We start from the raw sequence: 21,811 nt of genomic DNA, 5'->3' as shown, positions 1-21,811 counted from the left end.
ACGCAATAATGTGGTAACGTTAATGCTAGTATAATGAATGGATGCAAACGTTATTTAACACATTGCAGAATGGGTACAATACAATACGGCTCAATACAAACAATTGTTAAGGGGATGCAGTCTGGACTGGGTTCCTTATAACAATAACTTGACAACACATGAGTTTAGTTTAGCCGCAGCTACAGGTTTTACTCTGGTCTGGTCAGGAATGCGACAACAGACATCAGTCGAGACAACACTCTTCAACAATACGTTTCGAACAAAAGTTTGTTACAATCATTTTCATATAACGCTACTTGGGACAGCTCTGCTGTAAACACTGGTGTAGCTGGCTCTGCTCTAATCACTCTAACCCCGTGCTCGGTTGCTAACTTACTATTGTTTGCGACAGTCTGCCGTGAACATGGGAAATAATTGCGACAGCTCTGCTGTAAACACTGGGAATAACCTCGGTTGCTATGCCCACACGCACCTACTGCAACCGGGATGTGCGCAAAACTTCACCCTGGACGGTTTTCAAAGACCGCGGTTGCAGTGTAGCAAAACCCCGGTTGTGTGTGCCCGAACTGTATCCTGTATGGCGATACATTTGAAGCTACTCTAAAAATGGTAAATGGTGCATATATCTTTTTTATCCAACGTGCTTAACAATTTGTTCCTCACATTCACCCATTCACTCACACACCAACGGCGGAGGCAACCATGCAAGGTCCCAACCGCTAGATAGCTTTATCTAGCCTCCCTAGTGTCCATAGGCAGGGTGTTCCATAGCTTTATCCAGCCTCCCTAATGTCCATAGGCAGGGTGATCCATAGCTTTATCTAGCCTCCCTAATGTCCATAGGCAGGGTGTTCCATAGCTTTATCCAGCCTCCCTAATGTCCATAGGCAGGGTGTTCCATAGCTTTATCTAGCCTCCCTGATGTCCATAGGCAGGGTGTTCCATAGCTTTATCTAGCCTCCCTGATGTCCATAGGCAGGGTGTTCCATAGCTTTATCTAGCCTCCCTGATGTCTATAGGCAGGGTGTTCCATAGCTTTATCCAGCCTCCCTGATGTCTATAGGCAGGGTGTTCCATAGCTTTATCTAACCTCCCTAATGTCCATAGGCAGGGTGTTCCATAGCTTTATTCAACCTCCCTAATGTCCATAGGCAGGGTGTTCCAAAGCTTTATCTAGCCTCCCTGATGTCCATAGGCAGGGTGTTCCATAGCTTTATCCAGCCTCCCTCATGTCCATAGGCAGGGTGTTCCATAGCTTTATCCAGCCTCCCTCATGTCCATAGGCAGGGTGTTCCATGGCTTTGGTGTGTAATTCGTAGAGGCAGCGTCCGTGATTTTCTTTTGGCTATTGTTAGTTGGAGAAAAGGCACTATAGTGTTCCTCATCATCTCGCTGAGAAAACAATTAGAGACGCGACGGCAGACCCCGTTCTGTGGACCATCGCTTCAGAACAGAGACAGAAAAAATGGTAAATTAATATAACAGCTTTTATCCAAAGCGCTTTACAATTGATGTTCCTCACATTCACCCATTCACTCACGGGTGACGGCGGAGGCGACCATGCGAGGTGCAAGATGCTACTACAGGGACAAGATGCTACTACAGGGATAAGATACTAGTACAGGGACAAGATGCTAGTACAGGGACAAGATACTACTACAGGGACAAGATATTACTATAGGGACAAGATTCAAGATTCAAGATTCAAGAGTTTTAATTGTCACGGCATACAGGTATACAATGAAATGCGGCTGGTCTTGCCCGCGACGATGTGCAATACAGTGGTACAACATATAATAGAATCCAATAAAATACAGTGGTACAACATATTAATAGAATCCAATAAAACAGTGCAATAAACAGGTACATGGTGTGCCATCTCGGTATCTGTACATTAGTATTTACAGAGCATATAGGACATGCTAGTTAGCTAGTTAGCTGACAAGATGCTAGTACAGGGACAAGATGCTAGTACAGGGACAAGATGCTACTACAGGGACAATATGGGACAAGATGCTACTACAGGGACTAGATGCTACTGCTGGGACAAGATGCTACTGCAGGGACAATATGCTACTACCGGGACTAGATGCTACTGCAAGGACAACATGCTACTCCTCCACATTGCCTGTGGTGCATTTTTTCTTATTGCTAGGTTTTAGTGAGTTTTTCCTTACCTTCGCGTGGGGTATGTCTGGGAGTGTTGCATTTATTTAGCATTTATTTTAAATGTGTAGGACTTTATGGTGTTTTTGTTTTGTTCTTGACTTATTGTGATGTTTCTTCTTGACTTGTTTAAAGAAGACGTGTCCGGCCCATGGTGACATTAACGTGTGCTGTCGGGCCTTACTAATAAATTTTATTTGATTCGATACTATAAACTCGATCACCAGACGACCAGCTCTACTCCCCCCCCCCCACTCACCTCCGATGGTGCTCTTCTGGTACTCATGGAACTGGCCCTTGACGAAGCGCAGCACCAGGCTGGACTTGCCCACCGCCCACTCTCCCAGGAGAACGATGAACTGGCAGATATATTTGCTTGCCGCCGTGCCGTTGGTCCGCGCCGGGCCTCCTCGACCTGCCATGGTGCGCTGTGCTGCTGTGCTGCTGGGAGGAGCTTTGCTCGGAGAGACGCGTCTGGAGGGTTTCGGGGGCGACTCTGGGCGGAGGCTCGGTGCAGGGGGGTGACGGAGGTGCGGGTGGGTCGTGAGGTTTGACCGGGGCAGAGGGCGCTCCAGAGGAAGAGAGGACACGTCACCTGTGGGAGCTGGAAGAGAGGGGACATGAATGAAGGCAAATTGAGAATCAAGGAAGGTCTTTATATTGCCAAGTAGTTTTACACATACAAGGAATTTGATTTGGTCGTTTTTGGTGCGACATTAAAGGACAGACGATTACGGTAGAATAAAATCAAATGGAATGTAAAGCTAAATTAAAATAGAAGCACAATAGAAAATAAAATAGACCAGGGATGTACGCTCTAGTATAATACACGAATTAGAATAGAAATTGGAGAACAGTTCCTATATACCTACATATAACTATGATAGCATGTACAATAATGTTGTGTATATATATATATATATATATATATATATATATATATATATATATATATATATATATATATATATATATATATATATATATATATATATAGCAGGGGAACCGTCTGTGACTATAGAAAGATAACATTAATAGACCAGAGTGGACCTGACTGAGAAGAATGTGAACCATTTCACCACAGTAGAGCCAACCGAGGCTCGATAACAGTCAAGAGAGCCAACTGAGGCTCGATAAGAGTCAAGAGAGCCAACCGAGGCTCGATAAGAGTCAAGGGAGCCAAGTGAGACTCGATAAGAGTCAAGAGAGCCAACCGAGGCTCGATAAGAGTCAAGAGAGCCAACTGAGGCTTGATAGAGTCAGGAGAGCCAAGTGAGACTCGGTAGAGTCAGAGCCAACTGAGTGACAGAGATCCAACTCTAAATATTTCAGAGTTCACCGATTATCTGTAACTACAGGCCATCTGAACCGATACACCGTCTCCATTAGAAACAAAACTGTTCATCTTGTACATTAACGAGATATGTAAAGTATCCAATATATTTAAATGTATTTTATTTGCGGATGACACTAATTTTTTTTTTTCTGGTGAGAATGTCCAGCAGCTTTTAGAGGTCATTACATCTGAAATGAAGAAATGGTTTGATAGAAACAAATTATCATTGATGTAAAGGCCAATGAGTGTTCTTGTTATAGATTATTATTATTATTATTATTATTATTATTATTATTATTATTATTATTATTATTATTATTATTATTATTATTATTATTAGTAGTATTATTATTATCTATATATTATATTATATATTAGATCAATGCACTGTTTTAGACTGTCTTATTTATGTTTGGACACTAGAGGGCTCACCACCCATTACAGCCCACTCCTATAAATAGCCAAGGTGATCACTGCGATCTTTGTGCACCTGTGTATTAGGATACAATTTTCTACCTGTTTCACTGTTGGATCTGAGCAATTGACAACTGTTCTGTTTAAACCCTTCACTCACTATCATTTACCTTTGAACAACAATAAACCCTGTAAACCGTAAGAGGAGCAACTTTGGACATTCAATTCATTCAACATCACAACTTTGGGACTGAGTAGGATAAGTAAATGCGGGTGCACCGTGGACGCTTGTCTATTCATTGGGGAGCGACAAGCGGCCACTACAATTGAACTTGAGCAAAACTAAAATTATGTTGTTTGGAAACTGTAGATTGGATACTCAGGTACAAGTTAAAATAACTGATGTGATTATTGAAAGAGTTTATGAAAATAAATTCCTAGGTGTAATAATAGACCATAAAATCTGTTGGAAACCTCACATAAAACATGTCCAATCTAAACTCTCACGAAGCATTTCAGTCATGAGTAAAGTAAAGCACATTCTGGATAGAAAATCACTCTACATTCTCTACTGTTCACTAGTTTTACCATATTTAAATTACTGTGCTGAAGTCTGGGGAAACAATTATAAGTCTACACTACAACCACTTTTTATACTCTAAAAAAGGGCCATAAGGATAGTTCACATTGCAGGTTATTGTGATCACACTAACATATTGTTTTTGGAGTCAAAGACATTGAAGTTAAATGATCTTGTGGAATTTAAAACGGCACAATTAATGTATAAAGCAAAAAGTCATGCACTTCCAAGAAACATTCAAGAATTGTTCTTTGATAGGGAGGGGGGTTATAATCTGAGGGGAGAACACAATTTAAAAGTGCTAAATGTACGCACTACCATGAGAAGACACTGCATCTCGATATGTGGAGTGAAACTGTGGAACAGTCTAAATGTGGTGCTAAAGAAATGTCCAAACATGAGACAATTCAAACTGATGTATAAGGAAATGATGTTCACAAGGTACAGGGATGAGGAAGGGACTTGATATTCACGGGTGTTTAATAATTTTTTTTTATTTCTTTCATGTTTTACATATATCGTTTTTGTTTTTTTGTTTTGCATATATATATATATATAATTTTTTTTTTATGTTTTAAAATAGTACACTCATTTGAGTAGTGGAAAAGGGGTAGGATTAAATAAGTGTATACTTCTTCCTACTCCTTTTCGAACATGTAGATTGAGTTGTTTTGCTTTTGTTATTGTTTGTTTGTATTCATTGCATGTTCGAAATAAAGATTTCAAATAAAAAATCAAATCAAATCAAACATGGAAATAGAAATCAGAATCTTACCGTAGGGAAGGCAGACGGGCGTGAATACAGAGTCAGTTGGCACCGTTAAGGCCCTGTAGTGAAAGTGTGACTAATGACATGTAGAAGAGGAACTGATAATCCTGACAAAAACGGAACATTTACATATATATTTTATATTTTTATAAATCTACACATTTTGGTCCATGCGGCCTACGTGACAGCAGTGCACAACAACAACGGGTTTATATACCATCCAAAACACGTCGGTTCTTTACATCTGGGCCCGAAGGCGAGCTTTGTGCAGCTTTGTGAATCTTCACCAAAAAGAAAAAAATCTAGTCAAAACATTCAGTGATATGATACGCATGAGGTCAGCCAGCTTCTGCTTGGTCAGAGGGACAGGAAGCCTAGTTTGGCTCAAAAGCAGGAAGTGAAGATTGCAGAAAGCCGTGGCACGTTACACTGAAAACAACAAGGCTGGCCTGTGGTCGAAACACATAACACTCTTACAGGAGGCTACGTCGATGACAACAAGTAGCATATTCATAAACGGAGAGGTAGAAGGTTCAGATAAATTAAAAGGAAAAGTGGAATCAATTTACTCTTTAAACAAAAGACCTTTATACTCTTATACCTGTATGAAAGGTCACAAAAAAAGTCAATTCTACAATCGGACGGATAACATTTGTGCTTTTCAAACCCACATCGGCCGATAACAACTGTCTGCCGACACCTTGCATCTTTCTTCCCATTATACGTATATAGGCAGGTCCTTAAGGTCCCCAGAGTTTGCTCTGAACAGGGTGAATATACATTTTGCTATGATGCCCCTCTAGCTCATGGAATGAACTCCAACGGTCCTTAAAGTTCAAGATTCTCCCCTCTGTTGCAGAGTTTAAAACCTTGATCTCCAACCTTTGTCAATCAAGTTGTACATGTTTATCCTTACTCATCTTATTGTTATGATTTTATATTCTGTGTGATTTTATATATACCTTTTTTCCCCCCTCAACTCCCGTATGTACACTCGACATCACTGTAAATGAAAACCGTGGCACAATACACTGAAAACAAATAGCATATTCATAAAACAGAGAGGTAGAAGGTTCAGATGAGAGCGACAAGAGTAATGAAATCACCACGTGGTTAGAAGACTGCGAGGACAGAGAGGAGAGGAAGCCCACAGGGCTGAGTCCGGTTGCTCTTGGCCATTTCTCAGCTCCTGGCTGGGCTGGGCCTAATATTCAGCATGTGACAGGGGATTATGGCTGTGCTGAATTTGACACCACTGTATGCAAACCACGCTATAGGAGGCTATGACCCCTGCACCGCTGAACGACTACACACCCTAACCCGTTCTAGTGACTGGCTTGTCCGTAAGGTCGGAACAGGGTGAATCTGCATTTCGCTACGATGCCCCTCAAGCTCATGAAAACAACTCCAACAGCCCTTGAAGCTCGAGATTCTCCCCTCTGTTGCAGAATTTAAAACCTTGATCGCCAACCTTCGTCAATCAAGTTGTACGTGTTTTAATTGATTTGTTATCCTTACTTTTGTCTCGCCTTGTTGTCCTATTGTTATGATTTTATATGGCTTTTTTTTGCATGTACAGTCGACATGACTGTAAATGTGAGAAACCTCAGTTGCCTCAATCGCCATATCGTTATGGATCGGCTATCGATAGAGATGTTCATCTATTGTTAACGTTCTACCGCTACGGACCTCTAAAGTGTGTCTTAGTTCCGGAGGTTCTTTGGCTTCAACGAGGTCTTCTAATATCGATTTCAGCTCGGGTCACCAGACATCAACGGCATCTTCCATCCGGTCATTTAGTGTTTGCAGCAATGTGGCTCTAAAAATACGACTTTTTACCTTTCAGTAATTTTACCTCTGTGCCAACAACATGTTGCCCACTCTGCGTAGCGTTCATAGCCTGTTGATACAGATGGACCTGCTGAAAACGCAGACCCCCCCCCATCAACATATTTCTGCCATTCCATGAGTGGAGACTAGAGAGAGCCATCTCCACAGACTGAGTGGAGGTGTTGCAATATTAATTATTACAAATGGTAACTGAATGTTTTGATTGACAATAAGCATAAGCATCTAGCCTGTAACGTTATTTGAATGAGCTCAATAACGTTATACCTCGGGTCGATGGTCTCTAACTACACACCCTCAAGACCCCTTAGAAGTTCACTCTACATCTTCTGGCCGCCTCAGACCAACTCCTATCCAAGGTCATCAAAGAGAAGCAGGCTATTCTGTCCTCGCTCCACAATGGTGGAACACACCAGTCTGGACAGCTGAAACCCGCCCAATTGTCTGCTAAAAACAACACTTCTTCAATCAATATCTGAATAATAAATAAATAAAATAAATACTAACTTTCATACTGTCTTTTACCATTATGCACTCTGCTACTAAGGAATCGACCTTGCCTATATTACTACTACCTACTATGCACTAGGGTTGGGAATCACCAGAGGCCTCACGATACGATATTATCACGATACATACAGTAAGTCACGATACAATAGTATTGCGATTCAAAATATATTGCAATATGCTGAGTATTGCAATATAAATATTGTGATATATTGTGATTTATTACCTTTTTTCAACTGCAAAGTAAAACGTTGTCAACATGTTTTATCTAATAAAATAAAGTTTTCAGTCTGTTCATCTCATTTCAATCATTTTGATTGCAGCAAATGGGATTTTCTCAAGCAGACAGATGTCAACACTGTAATCTGTGTTGCATGTACCTGACAAACTTTGTATTACAGTCATATTCCAACTTAACTGAATGCACACGTGTGCGGGTGTGGACTACTGTACTATTACAGGTATTGAAATGAACAATGCAACTTCCTTATACAAAAAAAAAACACTAAAATAATATATATATATTAAATAAATAAATAAAATATCGCTACTTGGCGTCCTTGTATCGATACAGTATCACCACGCAAAGTATCGCGATACTACTACGTATCGATATTTTCCCCCACCTGTAGCACTCAGGCTTGACACCGTTTGACGAACAATGTTACTTACCCTTAGCTTTCAGAGTTGTACCCTAGTCCCTGCTGACCTGTTGTACAGAACTTGTAAGTTGCTTTGGATAAAAGCATTCAGCTAAATGGCCAAATGACTAAATGTAAACACAGATATTAATATTTATCCCATTTGTCTGGGACATTGAAATCTTCCAGGACACGAGGACCAGCACCAATCTTGTCTAGCGGAAAAGCGTCTGTGACGCATAAGAAAACTCCCTGCAACGATCCGACACAGAACCGGACTCAAGCCACTAGGATGAGGAAGCAGTAACTAAAAAGGGCACCAGACCAGTGTACTTCTGTCACTCGGTCGTTGGTTTGGATACACGGTAAGAAATCTGACACCGACCAGAAAACTGTACGTCATCATTATGAGCCAAACGCACGGAAAGCAAAGGCAGAGAGCCCAGACCAGTTTGAAAGACTCTTTTGCAAGAGGCAGATAAAATAAAGGGAGAAAAGAGAAAGTCAGTTTAGTTATTAGAAAGTGGTCATGGGTCATGTGGGTATTGTATAGAAATGTTTTCATTGAACTTAATAGAAATCCATGATCTCCGACAGTCAATGGCTGTGGTGTCTGAAAATGTAATGCAGGCTACTAGTAAAGCTATGCTGTGTCTTCAGACCTGTATACCTGCATATAACCCCTCTATATTTAAACTATGTTGCAGAGTTTAAATTAAACCTCCTTGATGTCTACTAAATAATTCACACAGAAATAAGAAGGCCACGGTAGGGCTGCTCAGTTATGGCAAAAAACAGAACCAGGGTTATTTGATAAAACATCATATGCAAACTGAACTTTAAATATAATTGAACTGAAAAACAAGAAATAAATTTAAAGTGAAAAAATATGCATTTTCTTCTCGACTAAAGGCTGCCTTTCTGTCATTTTCTACAAGTTACCAAAGAAGTTTCAAAATAACTGGAGAAACCAATGTGAAGGAAGGGTGCGCTGCATTTACAAAACAAGAATGAGAGCAACACGGCACGTGGCAACTATAACCGTTTAATCTCGATTAACCGCCCGGCCCTTAGGCTACGGTACCCTCGCATTCTGTACTGTATTATACTGTAGAAAAATATTTGCCAACAAAACCATTTTCAGTTATATATTGACTTGTTGTAGCGGTTTTTGGAGCATGAAAGGCCAGTACAACCTACAGACTAGGGTGAGCGAGGCCAACTACAGCAGAAATCATCAGCACTACAGCAGACACCATCATCATCACTACAGCAGACACCATCATCATCACTACAGCAGACACCATCATCACTACAGCAGACATGGACACGTCTTCTTTAAACAAGTCAAGAAACATCACAATAAATCAAGAACACAAAAACACCATAAAGTCCAAAAAAAATTAAATAAATAAAATAAATGCAACACTCCCAGACATACCCCACGTGAAGGAAAAACTCACTAAAACCTAGCAATGGAAAAAAATGCAGCACAGGCAATGTGGAGGAGAGACACCTTAGTTAGAAGGGCCGTTCAAGGGGGGATCTCCCTTCTTAGATGTCGGTGATAGTAGTGTTGCAATAAAACAGGCAAAACAGTTGGTAAGCACTCATATGCGTAATGAAACACAGATAGGTGCATGCAATAGCAACTGAACATTTTGAAAGATAGAAAATAGAGGTGATGGCGGATCTATTTGAGGAAAGGGGGGCGGCGCAGAGAGGGTCACATCCTCCCGCAGACTACAGCAGACATCATCATCAGCACTGCGCCCAAGGCCGCCTGGCTGCGTGTAGCCTTTCTCCAACGCGTCCGTGTTTCCGGGTTCCCGTTTTTGTGCTCTGATTGGCCAGGTCATGTGACATGTGCGGCAATCGTGGGACGGCAAGTTCTGCGCCTATTTCCGGGTCGAACAGCCTGCAAACTACCTATCGCCTAGTTTATCACTGGTTAAGCTTAGGCAACTATTTCAAAGTTGGTTAAGGTTAGAGTTTGGAAACAGGGCAGGCATTCTATCGCCATGCTCTAAGACAAACTCTAACCATAACCAACTTCGAAAGAGCGCCGAAGCTTAACCATCCAAAAACTTGCGGTCCCACGATTGGGCGTACATGTCACATGACCTGGCCAATCAGAGACGCGGAAACACGAACGCGTTGGAGAAAGGCTACAGGCCGCCTGGCTGGGGTCTTGGAGCGCTGCCTAAGAGGTGCACACACACACAGGGAGAGGCAGCAGTGTGGGATCCCGCCACAGAAGAGGTTGACGGGGGAATAAAGGCACTCTGTTCACTGGGTCAACAAGCCACCTCTGCCCTGCATGTTAACGACGGAACTGAGGTTTCACCTGTTCGAATTCCTCACACGCCAGAGGAAGCCAAGATGAAACCAAAAAAGGGAAGAGGGGGAGGAACCGAATTGATGAGTTTTGAGAACTCGGGCAGTTCCCACGGGCCCAAATCCTTTTAATTACAGTTTTTCCCCTGAACACCTCCCCGAACACATAGAGTCCGTTTTTACGATAATGAAATGTTTAGAAGGAACACTGAAATGTATGGAGACTCCAGACCTTTTAAATTGCATACCATGCGGAAAAGCATGAGGTAATTATAATTATGAACAATTAAGAGTACAGAATTATATATATATTTTTAAATGTATTTGTAGAGCCGTTAGTCAGTTAACACTTTACCCGCCGGGCAGTTTGCCTATCTCATACCAGGGGCATATCTAGACCCAGCAGTTCAGTAGGGCACAGAAGGGCACACAAAAGTATGAAAAAAAGTTAGGCCGGTTTTGGCCGGTTTGTGGGCGAAAATGGGTGGATTTTGTAACTATTTTTTTTTAACTTTATTTCGGTTTTAGGGTTAGGTTAGGGTTATGTTATTTAATTATTTTGGGGAGCCAGCCCCCCAAACTCCTGAAATGCATAGAAATCTATGAAATAAATAAAACAATCTGACATTTATATTAAAAAGAGCTAGCCACCCAAACCCCTAAAATACATAGAAATCTATGCATTTTGGAACAGTTACTATATATAGTCAAGAAAGCATTTAGTCATACTTAAAGTTTAAAGTGCTTTACTTGCATTGAACATTGCATTGAACATTGAACATTGAGGAGACATCATTAGAAAGCACAATGTATGTTTCCATAGTTACGCAGATGACACACAATTGTACATCTCCGCTGAACCAAATGATCACACAGCTATAAACTCCATTTCCGCCTGTCTCTTAGCAATAAACAAATGGATGACGAACAACTTCCTAAAATTAAATGAGGGCAAAACTGAAATCCTACTAGTCGGTCCTATAACAAAAAGAGAAATGTTACAGAGCAATTACTCCTTGGATCAAACCCGAAGTTACAAGTAAGTAACCTACACTGGCTTCTGGTAACATTTAGAATTGATTTCAAGGTCCTCCTCCTTATATACAAAGTATAAACATTGCGATCATCTACTACTGGTCTATTGAAGGTTCCAAGCCACAGTCTAAAGAAAATCAGGGATGCAGCCTTTGCTAACTATGCACCAAAGTTATGGAACACACTACCTATGGACATTAGGGAAGCTAGATCTCTTAATATTTTCAGAAATAAGTTAAAAACGTACCTCTTCACCATAGCCTTCTAATACACCCCGCTGTTGATTGTACTGTAGCACTATTTTACTCTGGCCATTCTATTGCATAATTTTACTATCTATTCTACTATTCTATTATTGCACTGTATTATTGGTGTGCAAACCAGTCAACTTACAAAAAAGAGCCTGTTGGAGGATTTCAACCAGATAAATGCAGTGCAAAATATTTCACTATAATATTTCAAAGCGAAGTAAAAAATATTATAATAATTATTTGATCATGTTAAATGATCATTTGATCATGTTAAAAAGGGAAAATAAAAAACATTTGTCAAAAAAAAAAAAAAAAAAAAGTGGGGCACAGATGATCATCAGTAGGGCACGTGCCCTACTGATAGTGGTCTAAATACGCCGATGCCCTCAACCCTGCTTTAACCCTAAGCCTCAACCCAACCGTGACCTTTAACCTAACAAACTCAATTTCCCTTCCAAAATCAGTTAAATCCTAAATTCAAATTTCTCCAATCTGAAAATCTATTGGAGGCTCTTGTTCCACCTAGTAGAGCACTTACTCCATCTGGTGGTGAAACCCATTATGACAGGCAGCATCCTAGACATGGTCCAGGAAAAACAGAACAACAATACATAGGGATATGTTTATTCATTCATCACCTGAACTCTCAAAACAAAGTGGGTAGCTCTGAAAAGGGCCTTTGGGTGAACGCGGGTTGCGTGAATATTAAAGGCAACCAACTTGTGTTCGGCTTTTCTCTGATTGGCCGCGCCCCCCCCGCCCCCACGCGCAGGCAAGCGCACGTCCCAAATTAAATCCAAGGAGCAAGCGAGCGGCAGCGCGGCAACCAACTTGTGTACTTGTTGGGCTGCTGTTCCAACCAACTTAATTGTGTTCAGCTGCGGTAGCAGTGGACATACAGTACACCTCCTATCTATGTTGGGATTATGTTTGGTCATGACAAAACAATAAAAATCGCTACTGTCAGTAATGCTGCCACCACCCACTTCAATGACAGAGCTCTCATATTTGCGAATGCATAAACTATATCTTAAATTATGGCGATGTGTCTAATATGGCTGTCGCGAAGTCATTGATAAGCGACAGCCATATTAGACACATAGCCATAATTTAAGATATAGTTTATGCATTCGCAAAATATGAGAGCGCGCCGCTGTCATTGAAGGGCTTCCTACAACAGAGCACCGCCGCTGCTGCTGCTGAAGCTGTATCAAGCCGGCAGCGGCGCACAGACGCCGGGGAAAAACCACCGCGTCGCCCCGCTGGCGTTTCAGGCTCAGCAGCCTCCACGGGCGAAATAACATATAACGTTACAGTTCCACACTGATGTACAGTGAGTGTCTAATATGGCTGTCGCGAAGTCATGCCTCTCCCTCTGAAAGCCCATCCACGCTGTCGCTGTGTATCATAGACTACCAGATTCACTCGTGTATAAACAAAGCCCATACAGTTATGAAATGCGCTGAACTAGAAAGCGTAACGTTATTATGTTTCGCGTTCCATTGATTAACGCCATTACCTGCTGTGCTGTAGGAAGCAGAGGTACAGTAAGTTACAGTAGGTGTAGGTTACATGTTTAATCAAAGCCCATACAATTTTTCATAATATTTCAAATATCATAATGATGTGTTTTCTATATTATATCCACAATCATTCATCTAAAAAATGTTATGGGCTTTGATTAAACATGTAACCTACACCTACTGTAACTTACTGTACCTCTGCTTCCTACAGCACAGCAGGTAATGGCGTTAATCAATGGAACGCGAAACATAATAACGTTATGCTTTCTAGTTCAGCGCATTTCATAACTGTATGGGCTTTGTTTATACACGAGTGAATCTGGTAGTCTATGATACACAGCGACAGCGTGGATGGGCTTTCAGAGGGAGAGGCATGACTTCGCGACAGCCATATTAGACACTCACTGTACATCAGTGTGGAACTGTAACGTTATATGTTATTTCGCCCGTGGAGGCTGCTGAGCCTGAAACGCCAGCGGGGCGACGCGGTGGTTTTTCCCCGGCGTCCGTGCGCCGCTGCCGGCTTGATACAGCTTCAGCAGCAGCAGCGGCGGTGCTCTGTTGTAGGAAGCCCTTCAATGACAGCGGCGCGCTCTCATATTTTGCGAATGCATAAACTATATCTTAAATTATGTGGCTGTCGCTTATCAATGACTTCGCGACAGCCATATTAGACACATCGCCATAATTTAAGATATCGTTTATGCATTCGCAAATATGAGAGCTCTGTCATTGAAGTGGGTGGTGGCAGCATTACTAACAGTAGCGATTTTTATTGTTTTGTCATGACCAAACATAATCCCAACATAGATAGGAGGTGTACTGTATGTCAAATGTCGGTCATATGGTGGAAGAGTTTAGTACAGTCACACAACAGAACACCGGCTGTAGTACAGTCACACAACAGAACACCGCTGGTTCGACCAGCGTTCTGCCGCGTCTCTCTTTGCGCGAGGGCGTGTGCTAGTGGATTGATTGATTGGCCGTGTGGCCAATCAGAGAAACGCTGAACGAAAAGCTGAACACAAGTTGGTTGCCTTTAATATTCACGCATACGGGTTAGATGGACAGGGAAGTTTACTTAAGACTGGTGTACTTGGTAACAGCCTTGGTTCCCTCGGACACTGCGTGCTTGGTCCATTAGTGGACACAGCAGATTCATGTAACTTTATTTATTCAGACCGGTTTGGATCATATGTTGGCACATAATTATGTTCCCCACTACCTCACATTAAATATCTACACAAGCAACCATTATATTATACAGTCAAGTGGTACATTGTCTCACAAAAGGCTCTTTTATGGACCCCCACTATTTATATGAAACAGTCACGGCTACAAAACACGATTTGTAGTTCTACCCATTTTGTGATTAGTGATCCAGACCAGCAACATTGTCAGGTAAAGAAAATGGTCTCAACGAGTCGCACCGCTTCAGATAGTTTACTAGTTGAGCCCCAACAATTGTGGAAATACAAATTGCTGTCATTATGTCAATTTATGTTCGTGCATGCTGTAATCTGTATATATAACCCTTACTATTTATGTTTTTCTCAGTTCAAATTAATCATCACTTGACCGCTATGACATGCCATTTATAATTTTACATTATATCGTTAAGCCTTCAAAACAGGGACAAAAACACTGCAGACAGACAACACATTAAACATGACTTCTAAACAGCACTGTACGTGTACCCATTAGTGGACACGGTCAAATGTTATGCATTACGTGTTTATCGTCTTACATTCATGTCCGAGGTAGCGAGACACAACGTAAGTTACACAACCAAATTGTATTTTGACAAACGGAAATATTGCATTTTCAAGAAGAGGTGGGTGGCTCTGAAAAGAGCCTTTGTAGAGTTTGTCGAAGAGGCTAAATAATTTACTTCTTGGCAGCCTTCTCGGTCTTCTTGGGCAGAAGGACAGCCTGGATGTTGGGCAGCACACCACCCTGAGCGATGGTCACTCCTCCCAGCAGTCTGTTGAGCTCCTCGTCGTTACGCACGGCCAGCTGCAGGTGACGGGGGATGATACGACTCTTCTTGTTGTCACGGGCAGCGTTTCCAGCCAACTCCAGGATCTCAGCGGTCAGATATTCCAGCACAGCCGCCAGATAAACCGGGGCACCGGCTCCAACACGATGAGCATAGTTGCCTTTACGCAGCAGTCTGTGGACACGACCCACGGGGAACTGAAGCCCGGCACGAGAGGAGCGAGTCTTGGACTTAGCCTTGACCTTTCCTCCGGTCTTTCCTCTTCCAGACATGTTTATTATTCTCTTTAACTAAACGAGTTAGAAAATGAATGAAGCGAGTTGGAGAGTCGCCTTTTATCTTCGGGCTTGTGTTTTTTCACCCAATCAGGAAAGACGTTTTGTTGGCGGTTTTTCCAAAAGACGAGTCCTCCAATCCTCGTGTGAGATATAGGCGGAATAACGAGCTCCCAGAGTGGAGACCAATCAGAAACGACTGCGGGTCCGTGTACGTTTTGATAGTTCGTTTTTCGTTTCAAAAGGAAAAACGAAAAAACGGAAATACGAGGTGTTTCCTATTTCCGTTTGAAACCAAACTCGAAAAAACGGGGGCAAACTGAAATACGGACCTGTTTTTCGTATTTTGGTATCAGAATCAAATGAAAAAAACGAGTCAATAATGGGCCGTGTACGTTTTGATAGTTCGTTTTTCGTTTTTGATGTGAAGAATGGAGAACGGAACCACGTGACAAGTACATTTTTCAATGTAAAAGCCATGCACAATCTAACGTGAACGAATATGTATAACGTTATGAATAAATACAGTATAGTTGTAGTAGCAGTAATAGTAGTAGTAGAAGTAATAGTAGTAGTAAAGGTAGCAGTAGTAGTAGTAGTAATATTAGTGGTATTAGTAGTAGTAATAGTAGTGGTAGTAGTAGTAGTAGTAGTAGTAGTAGTAGTAGTAGTAGTAGTAGTATTGGTAGTAGTAGTAATAATAGTAACAAACTGTTATTGATACACTGCAACGTTAGGCTATCACTATGAATTGAAAATGGGGGACCCTGATGTAAACAAGACAAACGTCTTTCTCTGGTCTGCATCCCATAACGTTTTCATTCATTCATTCTATACTGTCGATAATGACGCTTACCAAGACGTCTGAGCAATCCTCCACGATGGACGTGTACAAATTGCGCATAGAAATTAGGCATATGTATTGCACTGATGAAATACCGGAGGCTACTAATGCGCCAAAATACCTAGATTATATTACGATTATTTTTCTGTTGATCAAATAAAAAGCCTGCCTACTGCAAATCAATATGATTTGTCGACCATGTCACGGCTTATTGTGGTCTGCATCCCCTGAGCTGTACTGTATTGTACCCATTCTGCAATCTGTTAATAAAGTTTTCAATCACACGGACAATAAATATAATGTCTAAATGAAATGCACAAAACAAAAAATGTATATGTATCATAACGTTACCCTGGTATAGATCTGTATGCATGTATTTATTCATAACGTTATACATATTCGTTCACGTTAGATTGTGCATGGCTTTTACATTGAAAAATGTACTTGTCACGTGGTTCCGTTCTCCATTCTTCACATCAAAAACGAAAAACGAACTATCAAAACGTACACGGCCCATTATTGACTCGTTTTTTTCATTTGATTCTGATACCAAAATACGAAAAACAGGTCCGTATTTCAGTTTGCCCCCGTTTTTTCGAGTTTGGTTTCAAACGGAAATAGGAAACACCTCGTATTTCGTTTTTTCGTTTTTCGTTTTGAAACGAAAAACGAACTATCAAAACGTACACGGACCACTGCGCCTCCCGTTAGTAATATAAGGCCAGAGTTTCGACACAGCAGCGTATTATTCTTGTTCGATTCGATTGAGTAAAGTAGTTTGAATATGGTCATCTGTGTCTTGTGTGTTAATTACAGCTCAATGAAATAAGGTAGCAGTCCATAAGGCGACGTATTGCTATATTTTCATGTATATTTCATGGTGCTGTAATTAACAAGGATTTTCTCTCACTGGTATATATACTGGGAGGAATTAGCTCGGGAGTCAATACATTTCCATCTGTACGAGGTGCTTAATTTATGTCATATCAACTTTGCTATTTTGCCCATATTTTACTTTAGGAGCAACAATGTAACTGCACAGGTTTATACACTGAGACAATAGGACATTCTTTATTGGTAGTTAAAATTCAAGATGACAAACTGGTTTTCAACTCAATGTTGCAACAATCAACAACAGCTAAAAAGTAACCCATGACCATACACCCATAATTATACATGTTCCAATCATACATATAACTCAAGTTAAGGGGCAATAGCCTTTTTCTGCCCCTTCTCTCATTGAGGGCAGGTAGTGAGAGGAATCAGCTCAGCGACCACAGATTTCCATCTGGTTTCATGCTGAACTAGTTTGAGGGGCTTCATTCATAATGTCATTAACAGACTCAAACGTTGACACATCACTCGGGAGAAAAGATCAATCATGCCGTCCTTGTACATTTCTTTCCAAGTATTTAACATTCATTCAGTTGCTATTTTACAGATATTTATTGTTTTTGGAGCATCAATGTAGTTCCAGTTGGTTGTGTAGAGGCTGTGGAGGTTTCCGTGTTAGTATAATACTCTGAAGTGGAGCCAGGCAAGGGAAATACATTATTCAGAGCACAATTTTACAATGATTCCTCTTCATCACGACTTTAAACAACTTTATTGATTAGTCATTTAAAAATTAATTATAGAAAGTAAAAAGGGAGATTGGGAGGGTTGAATAAATAAATCATGAAGTTCTTGTTTCGTTCTTGTATGTCATAAATGTTATGATGAATTGAAAATGGGGGACCCTGATGTAAACAAGAAGAAAGTCTTTCTCTGGTCTGCATCCCCTTAACAATTGTGTGTATTGAGCCATACTGTATTGTACCCATTCTGCAATCTGTATCTAAATCTAAAGTATTCAATCAATCGTTTCCACATTTGTTAAACAGAGATTGGTGTGTTGCATCAGTGAGGATTATCAACTGATTTTTAATGCAAATCTCCTTCCCAGGACAACCATTCTTTATTTGAGTGTTCTCAGCCCAGCTGACTGGTGAACATTATTGTCTATTAGCTGTCTTTTTTATAGCTATATATAGCTTTTTTATAGCTAGATTCTGTATTATTTGGAGTTTTTTTTAGGTGTGAATTTGCCACATTGCTCCAGTACTACCTATATGGGAGGGGTGATGTGACTGCAGAGACCGACCACCGCCCGTTGGTGTCCATCTTCACTAAACCTCTCCTCAGTGCGCCAAAGCGCCTTCAGAGCATGCTCCTCACACTGCAGAACTACTGCCTGGCGGTGGTATACAAGCCAGGCCCTGAAATGTACATAAGTGACACACTCAGCAGAGCCACCACCCCACCACAGAGAACAGATACACTGTACATACGGGAAATGGTCTGCAGCATGCGGCAGGAGCAGTGGGATACGGCCGCCATTCGGCAGGCGGACTATCTGAGCGTCAGCAGCCAACGTCTGGCACAGATTCGAACACACACTGAGGAGGATGTGTGTCTGCAAACACTCAAGTCGGTTGTGCTGAAGGGATGGCCAGACCACAAAGAGGAGACCCCTTTAGCCGTCCGGGACTATTGGGCCATCAGAGACGAGATAAGTGCACAGGATGGCATGCTCTACAGGAGTCAGCGCATCATAATTCCGAAAGCTATGCATCCGGAAATGCTGAGACGGATCCACTACAACCATGTGGGGGCCGAGGCGTGCTACAGACAGGCTCGTGATACACTGTACTGGCCCGGTATGCAAGGGGAAGTCAAAGATTACGTACAGCAGTGCTCCGTGTGCAATGAGTATGCACACGAACAACAGAAAGAGACTATGATGTCACACCCGCTCCCCACACGGCCCTGGCAGCTGGTAAGCATGGACCTGTACAGCTATGCAGCACAGAACTTTCTTCTCGTGGTGGACCACTATTCGGACTTCTGGGAGGTCGACTTGCTCCCTGACCTGTCAGCGGACACCACGATCCGACGATGCAAGGCACAGTTTGCTCGCCACGGGTTCCCAGACAGGGCCATTTCTGATGGTGGGGGCCAGTTTGCCTGTGGGGAGTTCCGGGCGTTTGCGAGGGAGTGGGGCTTTGAGCACGTTATGTCCTCACCGAGGCACCCGAAGGCTAACGGCAAAGCGGAGTCGGCGGTAAAAATTGTGAAGAGCCTGTGCAGAAAGGCAGACCGGGCCAGAGAGGACCCCTGGAAGGCCATTTTACATTGGAGAAACACACCCACTGAGGGTATGCAGTGCAGCCCTGCACAGCGGCTTATGTTGCGGAGACTGAGAACCCTTCTCCCTGTGGCCGACCAGCTACTGGTACCTCAGGTCATCACAGCTGATGTATGACCGATCGGCTAAGGATCTGCCGGAGCTGAACGTCGGCCGGCCCATACGGATGAAGCCACTCCCGGGTGACAGGATGGGCCGATGGAGGAGAGGCGTGTGCCTGCAGCAGTTGGGACTCCGGTCCTATCTGGTCGACGTGGAGGGGACTGCGTATCGCCGCAACAGGGTTGATCTCCGACCAGCAGAAGCGGCCCCTCCCCAGCCGTCAGTTCATCCAGAATTGGCCCCAGAGCAGCCTGCGAGTGGGGGAAGCACCGAAGAGGTCGTCAGCGGTCCTGAGGAGTCTCCAAAGTCATCAGCCCCGAGGTCGACGCCGTCTTCCCCGCAGACTGGTAACACACCAGGCCGTGAGTTACAGGCCCGGGCCTTCTCCCGGAGCGGGAGGCCGATACGGCCTCCGGACAGACTTAACCTCTAGGTCGCACACAAACTGAGACTGTCTCACACGCACACACGCACACACACACACACATACACATAGTCACGCTCGCACCCCAGCACACAAGGACAGTGCACATGCGCATGGACTGTAAAAAGAAAAAAAAGGGGAATGGGGAATGTGGGAAAATTGTGATTCTGTGTTTAATTGTGGTTGTTATTGATGAGGTGTTTTGATACTACTTAGGTCTGCACGGATTGATGTTGTTACTTACTAAAGGAAGGGAGATGTTACAGGCTGGGCTACAGCTCCGCCTGGTGGGCGTGCTGGGCCGGTGCCTGTATGGTATATTACGTGTCTCACTTCCTGGGGAAGTGGTGGTTTGTTTACTTGTGCTTTCCAATACACTGCATTGAGAACCAGCATGACTCGACTCTTTCATTGTACAACTACACTTGCAAACATCTCCTCCCCATCATATGTATATACTGTCAGGATATACTGTCTGCATCCCCTTAACAATTGTATGTATTGAGCCGTACTGTATTGTACCCATTCTGCAATCTGTTAAATAAAGTTTTCATTCATTAACAATTTCACTTGAGGATGCTGCGATGTAAAATCAGAACATAGTTAAAATAAGGAAACTGGGATCATTCATGATTATTGAGGTGGCTCTTAAAAGAGCCTTTAGGGGAACAACTAGTCAACATGTCGATATAAGCGTGCTCTCCACGGATGCGGCGGGCCAGCTGGATGTCTTTGGGCATGATGGTCACCCTCTTGGCGTGGATGGCGCACAGGTTGGTGTCCTCAAACAGGCTGACCAGATAAGCCTCACTAGCCTCCTGAAGAGCCATGACAGCAGAGCTCTGGAAGCGCAGGTCGGTCTTGAAGTCCTGGGCGATTTCTCTGACCAGGCGCTGGAAAGGCAGCTTGCGGATCAGCAACTCGGTGGACTTCTGGTAACGACGGATCTCTCTCAGCGCCACGGTACCGGGCCTGTAACGATGTGGCTTCTTCACGCCGCCGGTAGCCGGTGCGCTCTTACGGGCAGCCTTGGTGGCGAGCTGCTTCCTTGGGGCTTTGCCACCGGTGGACTTACGAGCCGTCTGCTTAGTTCTGGCCATTATGAGAAACTATGTTTCAGTCTTCTCTTCAACAAGAATAATACGCTACTGACTGTGTCGAAACTCTGGCCTTATATTACTAACGCGTAGGCGCAGTCGTTGCTGATTGGTCTCCTCTCTGTGAGTTTGTTACTCCGCCTACATCTCACACGATTATTGGAGGACTTCACGGAGATACAACTGGGAACAAGGTTATTGGAGGACTGGTCTTTTGGAAAAACTAAAATGTACATTCTAGGTGTAGGGTGATTGGTTATTTCAGTATTTTGTTTATTTTGTTGATTGCTGAAATATTGAATTCATACAGTAAACTAGTGGATTTAACACATTTCTAGCATTTTGTACTTTAGTTTGTATATTGTATATTATTTTGTATAGTGTTTGGTCTTTATTATTTCTACTTTTCTTACTGTATGACATGCAATCTCAGAAGGCTCATACAGAACCAAGCATTTCACTGTAATGTACATGTA

General features: G+C 42.6%; 3 protein-coding genes across 3 annotated transcripts in view; all 3 read right to left on the bottom strand.

Moving 5' to 3' along the window:
• The window catches only part of LOC311240221 (ras-related protein Rab-5C-like), a 30,605-nt gene extending 25,222 nt beyond the window's left edge, over window positions 1-5,383 (bottom strand). The window contains exons 1-2 of the mRNA XM_084328769.1: window positions 5,272-5,383; window positions 2,426-2,770 (exon numbers count right to left, since the gene is read on the bottom strand). Coding sequence (XP_084184895.1) covers window positions 2,426-2,588 — 163 coding nt within the window. The 5' untranslated portion in view covers window positions 2,589-2,770; window positions 5,272-5,383. The remainder of the gene's footprint in view (window positions 1-2,425; window positions 2,771-5,271) is intronic.
• A 9,911-nt stretch (window positions 5,384-15,294) lies between these two features.
• Window positions 15,295-15,678, bottom strand: LOC311240647 (histone H2A-like; the record flags this gene model as incomplete). The annotated part of the gene is made up of 1 exon (XM_084329219.1): window positions 15,295-15,678. The coding sequence occupies one exon, from the start codon at window positions 15,676-15,678 to the stop codon at window positions 15,295-15,297; it is 384 nt and encodes a 127-aa protein (XP_084185345.1).
• A 5,183-nt stretch (window positions 15,679-20,861) lies between these two features.
• LOC311240645 (histone H3.2-like) lies at window positions 20,862-21,338 on the bottom strand (the record flags this gene model as incomplete). Its single annotated transcript, XM_084329217.1, has 1 exon — window positions 20,862-21,338. The coding sequence occupies one exon, from the start codon at window positions 21,336-21,338 to the stop codon at window positions 20,862-20,864; it is 477 nt and encodes a 158-aa protein (XP_084185343.1).
• Between the last annotated feature and the right edge of the window lie 473 nt (window positions 21,339-21,811).

This window comes from Notolepis coatsorum (genome assembly GCF_963971535.1).
Source record: "Notolepis coatsorum genome assembly, chromosome: 14".
Classification (NCBI taxonomy): Eukaryota; Metazoa; Chordata; class Actinopteri; order Aulopiformes; family Paralepididae; genus Notolepis; species Notolepis coatsorum.
The sequence above is the reverse complement of the archived record's forward strand: the minus strand, read 5'-3'. Positions and strand labels throughout refer to the sequence as shown.